Source organism: Lactuca virosa, chromosome 6 (assembly GCF_052849685.1).
Source record: "Lactuca virosa cultivar CGN04683 chromosome 6, Lactuca_virosa_CGN04683_v6, whole genome shotgun sequence".
NCBI lineage: Eukaryota > Viridiplantae > Streptophyta > Magnoliopsida > Asterales > Asteraceae > Lactuca > Lactuca virosa.
Window position 1 is genome coordinate 263,643,778 of NC_136431.1, and position 12,590 is coordinate 263,656,367.

The 12,590-nt window shown below is 34.7% G+C and overlaps 1 protein-coding gene across 12 annotated transcripts; it reads left to right on the forward strand.

The window, feature by feature from the left end:
- Nucleotides 1–36: 36 nt before the first annotated feature.
- LOC145119370 (uncharacterized) lies at nucleotides 37–6,548 on the forward strand. Of its 12 annotated transcripts, none has more exons than XR_013713831.1 (7): nucleotides 37–366; nucleotides 1,402–1,521; nucleotides 1,597–1,857; nucleotides 3,319–3,450; nucleotides 4,436–4,708; nucleotides 4,790–5,134; nucleotides 5,235–5,479. XR_013713831.1 is itself a non-coding variant. In XM_079055017.1 (5 exons), exons 1-4 carry the CDS (start codon nucleotides 292–294, stop codon nucleotides 5,112–5,114), a joined length of 498 nt encoding a protein of 165 aa, XP_078911143.1. In that variant the 5' UTR covers nucleotides 37–291; the 3' UTR covers nucleotides 5,115–5,134; nucleotides 5,235–5,479. The 12 variants fall into 12 exon arrangements, 5 of the variants coding, with proteins under 5 accessions (XP_078911143.1, XP_078911144.1, XP_078911141.1 ...); XR_013713833.1 differs by lacking the exon at nucleotides 3,319–3,450 and adding an exon at nucleotides 4,238–4,369; XR_013713828.1 differs by lacking the exon at nucleotides 3,319–3,450 and having other exon boundaries at nucleotides 4,790–4,857; nucleotides 4,933–5,134.
- Nucleotides 6,549–12,590: the final 6,042 nt, after the last annotated feature.

Genomic DNA, 12,590 nt, shown 5'->3' on the forward strand with positions numbered 1-12,590 from the left:
AAGATTTATTACTAGCAATCACACAGGCCCATTTTCGAGAATAAAACCACCTATTCAACTAGTAGGGTTTCAACAAATAGGAGATTTGCTCTCTGCCGGAAAAGATAGCTGTTTGATCGGAGATGTCAACTGGAGACGAAGACAAAGAAGAAAGAAGAGGAGGTGAACTAAGTCAAAACTCAATACCCAATCAAATCATTGCAGCCCTTTCTCTCTCTTCTCGCTAAGCCGGCAGCGACAATCCCCTAGCGAGCCTATGGCGAGGGCCATAGCGCACGACGCCGTCCACCAATGCTTAGCTTTTCTTCTCTAAAAACGAGCTCCTTTCCATTTCAAATGAAGAAAATACAACAACAGGGAAATCGAGTAAGTCTTAAATTTTCAGTATTGGGAGCAAATCTAGTCGCAGGACTTAATATTTATTTTTATCTTATTTTTATATGTATTTAATGTTTGAGATCGTTTCTACATAAAACTCAGAACAAATGTTTGATGTTTTGAAAATGTTTTACCACAGATTTAGAAAAGAAAAAGAGTTTTTCTTGGGTGGTCTGAAATATAATGGTCTCTTCACTAGAATACCCATAGCATACGTAATATTTCATTTCCCACTCCAAAAAAAAGTTTTATTTTTGGGAAAATTTCATCTCAACATTGATATTGATCTGGAGCAACAAATTGACGTGAAGGTGTAATATTGTGGCTGGCCTGTTGCCTTGTCGTTGCTCTACCATTAGCGATTGGTTAAATGATCAGTTCATCTTAGAATTTCATAACAGTTGCCTTATCTCTGTCTCGAAACTTTCGAAATCGATTAGGGGCAAAAGAATCAATGGTGAAGGGTCAAATGCATATCTGAATCCTACAAATGAACTCATTCCTCCCAATTTATTACTTTCTCGTTTTAGCCATTTTCCCAATTTACCCTTATTACTTCTTCGAGAATAATTATGCAGATTGATATTACATAGATTTAGCAAATGTGCATTTGATTGTGATTAGCTATCAATCTATTTCAACTTCTTTCTTACCATTTTTCTTCGTTTCATTTAATTACATGAAACCCAAATTTGTGTTATTCATCATTGGTCCGACCTGCCTTTGTTTCACCATGTTTGATATCAATGAGTTTCGCCAAATGATGGCCCGTGAACGGGAAGAAGAAAGAGAATTCCAAAAAGCCAAATGATGGCTCGTGAAAGGGTAATATGAGTTTCAAAACACCCCAAAAACACTACACTATGGTATAAAACTGTGGTTTTCAACATGTTTGAAAGTCTTTCTTTTAAAGAACTATTATTGTTTTCCATTTTACCCTTTTTGAAAATTTTGTTATTTGATTATGCTTTTAAATGTGGATATGTTGTTTCATTTAGTTCTAAATTTCATTCTACCTTACAGGATAAAGATGAAGCCGACTACCTAAAACAGGACGTTGAAAACAAAATGAGATCAGATAGAGACAAATTGATACTTGATTTGCTGAACAAGAGAGCCTCAACGAGTGAAGCTCAAATCCAGGTTTAATTGTATACGTACAATTTTAAACTACAGAAATTTTGGAAAATTAACTTTTTAATGTTATCAATTTTGTAGGCTAATTTAGCCCGACTGCAATATGAGGTGAAAAGGGCTCAAAAAATCGACCGAGAACCAACCTTCAAAAGAATTGTGGAGCTTAAACAAAAAATGGATTCATTACGCGAGAGACGAGCGCGCGAAAGATTAAGCCAGCAGTCTAAATCAGTCATCTCCATGGTTGGATATACCAACTATGGGAAGAGTAATGAGTTGACTGGCGCCGGTGTGTGCTGTAAGGATCAATTTTTCACCACCATGGACCCGGTAACAAAAAAGGTAAGACCCATCGAATTTAGATATTAATAATTCTTTTATTGAAAACTAATTTAAATAAATCCCTACGGTGAAGCTGTAGAACAAAGTAATATTCTGCCCTTTATACAGGTGGACCTTTATACAAATTCAGATGCAGTTAAATTCATAGCTGCAACATTTACTTAAAGAATGTTAAAAAGGATTGTTTACAATAAAATTTAAACATGGAAGTTTCAATGTTTTGCCATTACCCATAATCATTAACGCCTAGTTCCTGAGTTGAAACAGAGAAAAGAAAGTAAAGAGAGAAAAGAAGAGAAAGGAAAGGAAGATAAATTTCTCTTTTGTGTTCCCGAGTTGGAGAAAAGTAGAAGCAAAATTAAAGATTTAGTTCTTTCTCTCCAAATCATTCCAAATCGGAATGAAAGCTACGAGGGAAAATGATCCTTTCATTTCCCTCGTTTAATGAAACTCGGGAACACCAAATTCTTTTAATTTCTTCTCACTTTCACGCACTTTCTTTCTTTTCTCTCATTAAGTTGAACTTGGAAACGAGTTGTAAATATAAAAAAAAAAACTTATGTCTTTTTGATATATTCTTGAAGCTTCCATGCATCAGCTGGAGGCGCATACCCAAGCACTTTTCTCCCGTTTTATCCGTATTCCTACATAAGATTGTAATTTTTAAAATTTAAATTAGTTAAATGTTAAAATAAGCTAATTTTTAAATATGTTGACTTACAATCTTATCAACTGTCCCAACTTTACTTATAAGCATGACCAGGTCTCGTCTACCTGAAGGAAAAGTAAATTCCACCATTAGTTTTTTTGGGAGTTATTGAAGGAACTTTTCCAAACTGGTGGCTTTTAAAAAGACGAAACACAAAAAGTATCTTCCAAATGCGCAACTTTTTCCTTGACTTCATCGGGATTTTGACACCTATCAACCTGTCAAAAAAGTTTAGAGGATAAACAAGTCAAAAGTATGTTGCTATTTGTTGGATTTTAACCAAATTAAATTAAAAGGCAGAATATTACTGAGCTTCACCATGGGAATAGTTGAAGCATTTTAAGTCAAGAAGCATCTTGTCGACAACATCCATCTGATTTGCTACTAGTGGATGACTGCATTAATAACAATATAACTTCATTATTAGGGTCCAAATACATTTTATAAAAATACAACATAATTAATCTTATATCAACTACAACTGCTAGTAGAGAAGAATGTTTTATCTCCTCAAATGTAGGGGTAAATGCAGAAAGCTTCAACACCAAAAAAAAATCATTAGTTCATTATTAAGTAAATTTATAATAGATATCAGAAAAAATAAAAAAACTTACAAGGTATTTGGGGGGGTTTTGTAAAAACCCAATATTGTCCCGTAAAAGGATATTCTGACAATTTTTAATCTAAAAAAATGCTTATATAAATCAGTTTCAATAAAAAAAATTGTAATATTTGAATTTTGTAAAGTAAAGGTGGAACTCATCCTCCTTGTAACCGGGTCTAGTGTGGTAAAAAGTTGATCCTCGACTGCAACGCTCCCGGTCAAGTTGTTGAAAATACTACTTTTCTCCCCGAATTAGTGTATCCAACAAGGGAAATAGTAGGTACGCGTTCCTGCATTGCTCTTGCGCGAGCGAAGCGCTCGCGCACAGACTCGAGTTCAAATCCGAGCTCGTTAATTTTTTTTAATGCATGTGCTCTGTTGACTTTTTTGGTGTTGTTCATTTCATGTTCTAGTCTCGCTAAGTTGACCTACAAAATTTACAATATGTAAAGTTAATTCTCAATCAACTTTAAAAGTAAAGATAGAGTATTCAACCAAAGTAAAGATAGAGTATTCAACCTGGACATGAGCTTCTTTTGTCGAGGCTCTTTTGGTCAACAAATCAACAATAAGTTCCCTCCTATCAAATTTTACTTTGTCGTCATTCATCTTTTAGGTACTTGAGTTCATCTTTATAATTCTGTTGGGTTATCCGATGAGAAACAAAAGTTGAAATGTAATGAATTTAAATCAACAAAGAAGAAAAGCTTAATGAGTGAAGTTTAGAACTAAATGAAACACACATATCCACATTTAAAAGCATAATCAAATAGAAAAATGAAAGAAAACACCTAAATGGAAATATATAGAAAAATGAAAGAAAACATCTAAATGGAAATATATATAGGCTCTTTTGTGTTTCTTTTTAAGAACTATTCGTGTTTCCCATTTTACCCTTTTTGAAAGCCTATTTATATTTCCATTTATGTGTTTTCTTTCATTTTTATTATTTAATTATGCTTTTAAATGTGGATATGTGTGTTTCATTTAGTTCTAAATTTCACTCATTAAGCTTTTCTTCTTTGTTGATTTAAATTCATTACATTTCAACTTTTGTTTCTCATCAGATAACCAACAGAATTATAAAGATGAACTCAAGTACCTAAAAGATGTATGGCAACAAAGTAAAATTTGATAGGAGGGAAATTATTGTTGATTTGTTGACCAAAAGAGCCTCGACAAAAGAAGCTCATGTCCAGGTTGATACTCTATCTTTACTTTTAAAGTTGATTGAGAATTAACTTTGCATATTGTAAATTTTGTAGGTCAACTTAGGGAGACTAGAACACGAAATAAACAACACAAAAAAAAAGTCAACAGAGCACATGTATTAAAAAAATTAACGAGCTCGGAATTGAACTCGAGTCTGTGCGTGAGCGAAGAGCTCGCGCAAGAACAATGCAGGAACGTGTACCTACTATTTCCCTTGTTGGATACACCAACTCGGGGAGAAAAGTAGTATTTTCAACAACTTGACCGGGTCGAGCGTTGCAGTCGAGGATCAACTTTTTACCACACTAGACTCTGTTACAAGGAGGGTGAGTTCCACCTTTACTTTACAGAATTCAAATATTACAATTTTTTTTTATTGAAACTGATTTATATAAGCATTTTTTTAGATTAAAAATTGTCAGAATATCCTTTTACGGGACAATATGGGGTTTTTACAAAACCCCCCAAATACCTTGTAAGTTTTTTTATTTTTTTGATATGTATTATAAATTTACTAATAATGAACTAATGATTTTTTTTTGTGTTGAAGCTTTCTGCATTTACCCCCACATTTGAGGAGATAAAACATTCTTCTCTACTAGCAGTTGTAGTTGATATAAATTGATTATGCTATATTTTTATAAAATGTATTTGGACCCTAATAATGAAGTTATATTGTTATTAATGTAGTTATCCACTAGTAGCAAATCAGATGGATGCTTCTTGACTTAAATGCTTCAACTATTCTCATGGTGAAACTCTAGAAATGCTCTGCTTTTTAATTTGGTTCAAATCCAACAAATAGCAACATATACTTTTGACTAGTTTATCCTCTAAACTTTTTTTTGACAGATTGATAGGTGTCCAAATCCCGATGAAGTCAAGGAAAAAGCTGCGCTTTTGGAAGATACTTTTTGTGTTTCGTCTTTAGAAGCCACCAATTTGGAAAAGTTCTTTCAAGAACTTCCAAATTGATAAGATTGTGAGTCAACATATTTAAAATTTAGCTTATTTTAACATTTAACTAATTTAAATTTTAAAAATTATAATTTTTTTTTTGATATTTAATGATTATGGGTAATGGTAAAACATTGAAACTTCCATCTTTAAATTTTATGGTAAACAATCCTGTTTAACATTTTAGCAGATTCTGGCACGAGGCGTCATGTTTGATTCCCACTATGGGTTTCTTAAAGTAAATGTTCATTAGCTAGAAATGAATATCTTGTTGAAAGAAATTTTTTTATACAGTCAAATGTTATACTCTTGTTGGGCCAAAATTATCAGATAAGATGCGGAATCTTTGTGCATATATTACATTCTTGTTGGAATTTTTATAGAAATGTTCAGAAAAACAGATAAGATAAAATCTAACCCGCGAATACCTTTACTTTTGAAGACCTAACAAATGGATCGTATAAACTATTAAAAAAATGATTCATTATTTGATACATGACCCACTTACGAGCTCTTTGAAGAAGAATGTGCAACCAATTTAGCTTAAGACAAGACTATGAAATCTAATTTTAATTTTCAAACTCATCACATATCATCTATGAGAGGATAAATAACATTTGTTAAACGGAAATCTGGAATCAACTCTACCGATGTGAATGACTATTGTTAGCCAACACCACTAAACAAGTCGATGGATGATCTTTGAATAAATGATACTTAAGAAAACGAGGTCATTTGTAAAAGAAGTTGTGACAAAAGTGAGTCATTACATCCCAAGTAAGATTTGTAAAATACCAACTAATATGTTAGCTTTAATTTTATTGATAGTCTCTTCTAAAATGCACACATTCTCAAAAGTGAATCAAATCCAGATAATCTTTGAATAATGCTCTTGCTCGAATTACATCCAAAGTGAAACCATACCTCATCACAATTCTCTACCTTACTACAAAACATAAACAGAAAGATGTTTTTAATGATATATTAGAAAATCTTGAATCTTGAAGTAGTCAGGATCAAAGTGATGCAACCTCACGTAATCATCTTCACCACCACTTGAAAAACTACATTACATAATAATAATAATAATAATAAATAATAATAAATAATCATCGGTAGATTTTGCAAATGAAATAGTTGTCTTTTGTGACCAACATTCTTGTCATTTTCTTGCAGCAATTTTCCTGTCTTTAAGTTTGAAAGAAGAAAAAAGTTAACTGAGGATAAGAGACATCAAGTGTGAAATACTTATTACATTGTATTTCAGATAGTTTAAAAAAATCATTTATTACCTCATTATATTCCATCAAGGAATGAGAGAGAAAAAAAAACATCCCACCACGATGGAATGAAAATCAGCTTCCATTCCATTCCTATGTAGCAAACAAACATGATTTCTTCATTTCAAACATTACCTTAAGTCTTTTTAGTTGGAGGGAATGGAACGGAGAAGTGAACTCAAGGTCATCAGCAGATAGCAGAAGTCAAACCCATAAAAGGGTCGGTGATGATTACAGCAAGCTTATCGCCAACGGAAAAATCAACAATTGAAGTTGAATGTGAAAAGCTCTGAACATCCCATAGTTTGGTTGATTGATCGGCCGTCACTACCGGTAATCAATCCTGCAGAATCAATTGTCAATCAGTTATCTTATTAACAAAATAAAATTCCACATAACACAAACCAGTTGTTAATTTGACGAATTTAAATAAGACTTAAAGATGGAGAGGAAGGAAGAAACTTACTTGAAACATCACAGCACCATACGGCACCATTGTGACCACGATATGTGCCCAATCGTCCGACATTGTCTGCGAACCACACAGTAGGAGTGTGATCTTTGGCGCAAGAGAAGAGAAGGTCACCATCCCTGGCGGTGGTTGGCAAGGAGGGGGTGAACAATCCGGGGAGGCATATCGGTCATGAGAGAGAGAGAGACCCACAGATCGGATTTTGAGCATTTTCGTGACAGAGATTGCAGCGATTCCGACGCAATTCCATAGAGAGTTTTTGTCGAGCCTCTTGGTGGAGGTATCGACGCCGGTGATGTCTATAATTGATAATCTGTCACGTTGGACTTGGGGGTCGACTGTTAGGGTAACGTAATCTCCGATGTTGTCGATTGCGCAGACGAGGAAGTCGAAGTGAGGCCCGAGGTTGGCTATGATGGCGGGGGAGAATGACTGAACGGAGGTGAAAAAGACTGGTGAACGTTTTAGTGGTGGTCACGCATTTCACGTGGAAGTTTGAGTTAGGAATCTCCGACCCACCCCCAAACTCCGTTTTAGTGGCTAGAGTAATACTTGAAAATGAACTTTGTTTTTACTTTTAAAATTTTAAATAAGAGAAAATTACAAATTTAGCCAAATACACTAATTGCTTTATAGAAAATAACCAAAAAAAAATCAAAATTGCATTTTTAGCCACTAAAATCGCAGATGGGTATAATCCATCTGTGATTTCGCCATTCCATCTGCGAACGTACAAGTAGCTAAAGCACAAACGTGCTTTAGCCACTTGTACGTTCGCAGGTGGTTTTTTTTTTCGTTGTATATATAACCCCTTTCCAGCCTAAAATCGCAGATGGACTATGTCCATCTGCGATTTCCTCTCTATTCACCTGCAATTTTGTGTGTGTGTGTGTATTTTTTTTACTACGAAATTGATACAGTTTAACTACGAAACAACCTTATTATATATAAAATTTTTCAAAAAATTATTATTTTTGTTGTTATTTCTTTGGAAAATTTGTTTAAAACCTCTCTAAAAAAATAAATGAATATTTGGTTTGCGTTGTAACTGACGGGAGGTGGAAAGAGAGAGTTTCTCTAAAAAAGATAGTGAAAAATGAAGAAAAAAAAACCTTTTATACAAAATAGCTACGAAATCACAGATGGAATGTACAAAATCACATATGGACTGTTCCATCTGTGAACGTACAAGTGGCTAAAGCACATATGTGCTTTAGGCACTTGTACGTTCGCAGATGGAAATACGAAATCACAGATGGACTTAGTCCATCTGCGATTTTAAGGGCTAGTTTTGTAATTTGTGTTTTTTTGGCTATTTTCTACAAAGTAATTTATGTATTTTGCTAAATTTGCAATTTGCTCTTTAAATAAAAGGAAAAAATGTTTAAGAAATAGAAAAACAAATTAAAGGTTAGATTAGTCTTTTTAAATTTAACAGAGACTAATTCCACAAATACACATGGTCAAAAGGACCACAAAGCCAAAAAAGTCAGTGTTTGGATTAAAACCCTAAAAAATAATACTATAAGGACCATTTTTGCAGTTGTGTCTAGTTAATATCTGGTTCTAAAATATAAACAATGTTCTTTAATTCATGATTAATAAGAAAAACACAATGATTTTCATGAAACATTAAAATTTGATACACTAAGAAAAACAAAAATAATCATACATGATAACCATCTAACTGTTACAAATAAAATCCCATTAAATAAGGTAATCTAATGAAGTTATGCGTACACAAAAATATGTTGTTATCTTTGGACAAATTTTGTGTTATGAAAAGATACAATAATAGCTTAATATTTTTTTATTATTAAAATAATTGGTCATTTTTCTACCAAAGTGATTGCATTTGTTATGATAAAGGTAATATATTTTTAATGTGAGTTTACATTGTGTCTTGCTAATTTTTAATTAACATGTATTATTAACAAAACCATGATGGTTATAAATTACCACTTAAGATTTAGAGTTATTAAACAGTCACCAAAACTAAATTTATTTTTCATTCGCATCACACTTCCACAGCAAGTTTACATTGTGTCTTGTTCCGATTCTTCTGAAATTTTGCAGAGAACCTCCTTGAACATCCTAAGCATGCTCCAATTCTCGAATCACCCTAAAACATCCACAAAAATGGTGAAAAGTAGATAGATCCTCGAAAATGTTCCAAAAATATAAACTACATGCAAAGTTAAACTAAATGCTATGTAATGCTTGAATTAAACATGAAATAAACATACAAAAAGGTGCACTTTATGCACCTAACAAATCTCCCAAAGCTTGAACTTTTCTTATCCTCAAGAAAGAATGAGAACCGGAAGAAAGGGATGATTTCTCGGTGACAAAAGAGATAACGAAAAAGAAAAGAATAGAAAGGAAAAGATAGATCATACGGGAACTAAGAATGGATGCATGCAATGAAAATAATTATACATGAAAACATAAACGCAATGAAAAATAAAATAAAATTTAAAACTAAAAGAAATTAAAGCTTTGTTTTTTTATTCAGAAGTGTTACTTGCATTTTCAACAACCGCCAAGGGTATAAAAATCAAATACTAATCATTCGAACTCACAAAAAAAAATTGTTCAATTATTATGTCACTCTCAAGAAAATCTCAACAAAGTCACACCTTGGACATTGTCCTTAAAAGTGACAGTCGTGGGGCCGATGTTCAAGTTAGAGGGTCGTAAGACTTCATACAAAAGTAACCGATTCAATGGTTTTGAAAATGTAGACAACGCCGGTGTCAAGCTACTTTATTTGGAAAGACATCATATTTTTATAAAATGAGCCGTTTCCCAAAACTCCTACAATGTTGACTCGACCTTGCTCCCCATCCCTAGCCTTACTGTTCATCTTGGGCTTACCCTCAAAAGTACCAATTGTTGCATCCACCCATTTTCTTTGTGTTATTTGTGTCTTTGACTCTTCAAGTTGATTTTTTTATTTGCCTGATGAACTTTGTTCTTTCATTTCTTCAAGTTGCTTACTTGTTTGAGGCTTTTATTTGATTTGACTTGCTTGCTTATAAATCTCTTTGTTGGAAGACTTGGCATATGGTTCTCTCATCAATCTATTCAGATATTGAACTCTTTGATCCCTTTGATGAGAGAAGTGAATTTGTGGAATGATTTTTGTAGCCCAATAGTTCTTCAATACTTCAGTCAACATATGGACGAGTGGATACAACGAAATCACCTTTCAAGAGGTCTACCCAAAAGCAATTCTAAGAATGGGTGCCCGGTTTTTTAAAACAAGAGTTGGCGTGTATCAGGTTTTAAGGGATGCGATATATTAATTTTTTTTACCTTCCTTCACTCTATAACTTAACATAAAAAATCATCTACCCTCTAGCTTTAAGTTACCAAACCACAACGGATCACCATGGAGGATGCCTTCAGGACGATTATTCTCTGTTTATGTGAGACTCCTTGAAGTGAGGAATTATTTCACATATTTTTATTTTTATTTTTTTAGTTTATTTCTTTTTTTTTTGTATGTGTTTGGACTTCAAAGCGGTCAACTACTCACACCCTTTAGGATTGATGGATCTATTTTCAAAATTTTTTGTTTGTTTTTTTGAATGATGCAAAAAGATGAAAATATATATTTTTTATTAAAGCAATGCAAACTAAAAATAAGTCGAAAGCAAAATCTTTTTGTGATTTAAAAAAAATATTATTTTTATAAAAATGCAACGCAAAGATTCACCCTCTCCCCAAGCTTAAAAATATGCATCGTCCTCGATGCTTAAAAAGAGAACGGGACAAATTGCTAAGGAGGATCTTGAGGCGGGTATGGGGTATGGTGGAGGATTGGGTATTGTGGATGGTTCTCTTTAGCTAGAGAAGGTCGTTAGAGTCGCCCCAGGGACGGTGCCCCAGGAGCGGGCTCCGACAGTCAAGTTAGATCGTCTGGTAGATCTAAGATGGTTCTCTTTAGCTAGAGAGAACCATCTTGGTGCTGGTAGTGGTGTATGGTGGCTGACGGCGAAGGGTGGCGGCTGAGCCACTCGGCCGGAGTATAGTGTAGCAGCTGAGCCAAGGAATCGATCCCTTCAATAGAGGAGATATTGTTCACTTTATAGGGGACAATTAGGTCAAGGGGAATTAGTTCAGGCCTTGGGCCAGCCCAATTTCAGGCCTAGCTAGCAAGGAGTTGGGCGAGGCTGGCGGGCGCACACCAGGCAAGACTGGCGGGCGCGCACTAGGAAAGGCTGATAATAGAGCGCCAGGCCGGGCCAACAGGAGAGTCCCCTACAAGGCTAGCAAGGGAGTTCCTAGGCCGGGCCAGCAGGAGAGTCCCCAGCAAGGCTGGCAAGGGAGTCCCCAGCAAGGCTGGTAAGGAAGCGCTAGGTGAGGCTGGCGCACCAGAGCTGTCTAGGCCATGCTAATGGACCATATATCATCAGTTAACATTTGTCTTTAAAGGACAAAACGCAACCAAATACAGGAATTAACAGCTAGCAACAAGCAATAACACACCAAATAGATGATTTTATATGAATAATGCAAAACAAGTATAATTGGAGAAAGAATACCCGATTTTTGTAGATTCCACTTGAAGTTGGTGCTTGAAATCACTCCCTTGTTGCTTCCCCAAACTTAATGAAATGTCCCAAAAATAATGGCATAAAAATTTCATTTTTAGATTAATAAATCGTTAATACATATCATTTCCATAAAACCAAGGTAATCAAGATTTAGCAAAACATCATCGAATCAGAGTAATTCACAGAATGCGAAAACATGTGGTGTGTGCCATGCAATCATCCCGAGCTCTTCCATTTGAAAACCGAAGTACCTGAAACGTAAACTGTAAACCGTAAGCACAAAGCTTAGTGAGTTCCCCAAGATACCTCATACCATACATACATAGCACATAACGGGCCCCGCCCAAATGAGTATAACAGGCCCCGCCCACTAAGATACGAGCCCCATCCACACTCGCATAACGGGCCCCGTCCATCGAGATACGGGCCCCACCCACACTAGCTTAATGCGCCCCGCCCATCGAGATATGGGCCCCGCCCACACTCGTATAACATATACAAATAGCAGATAATTATATAACATACAAACACATGCAAAAATCACCAAGATAATACAATATCATACAATCATCGGGCCCCACCCACACTCGCATAATGGGCCCCGTCCACATATAAGTCATTTACATATAGCCAGATACTAGCATACAGAATAACCATCGGGCCCCGCCCAATAAGCATACAAGCACATTGTTGTTGGATAAGGTGTCTAAGTCCATAACTATTTCTGGTATGTACTTGACCCGACCCGGCATGGTCCATTTGGGTTGCATGGCATCATGCATTTGGATAGACTAAATGAAAGAAATAACACTTGTGGTTTATTAATATATTATAAGTTCTAATATATTAATAGTATTATTTAATTAGTATTGATCAAGAATTAATCTAGGATTAATTAAGTGATCAAAAGATGACTAATTAAATATATGGGTTGATC

Coding starts and splice junctions, on each gene's coding strand:
- LOC145119370 (XM_079055014.1), top strand. CDS start 292: ATGCTTAGCTTTTCTTCTCTAAAAACGAGCTCCTTTCCATTTCAAATG. Junction 367..1,401: donor TACAACAACAGGGAAATCGA/GTAAGTCTTAAA, acceptor TCTACCTTACAG/GATAAAGATGAAGCCGACTA. Junction 1,858..5,234: donor TGGACCCGGTAACAAAAAAG/GTAAGACCCATC, acceptor TTTTTTTGACAG/ATTGATAGGTGTCCAAATCC.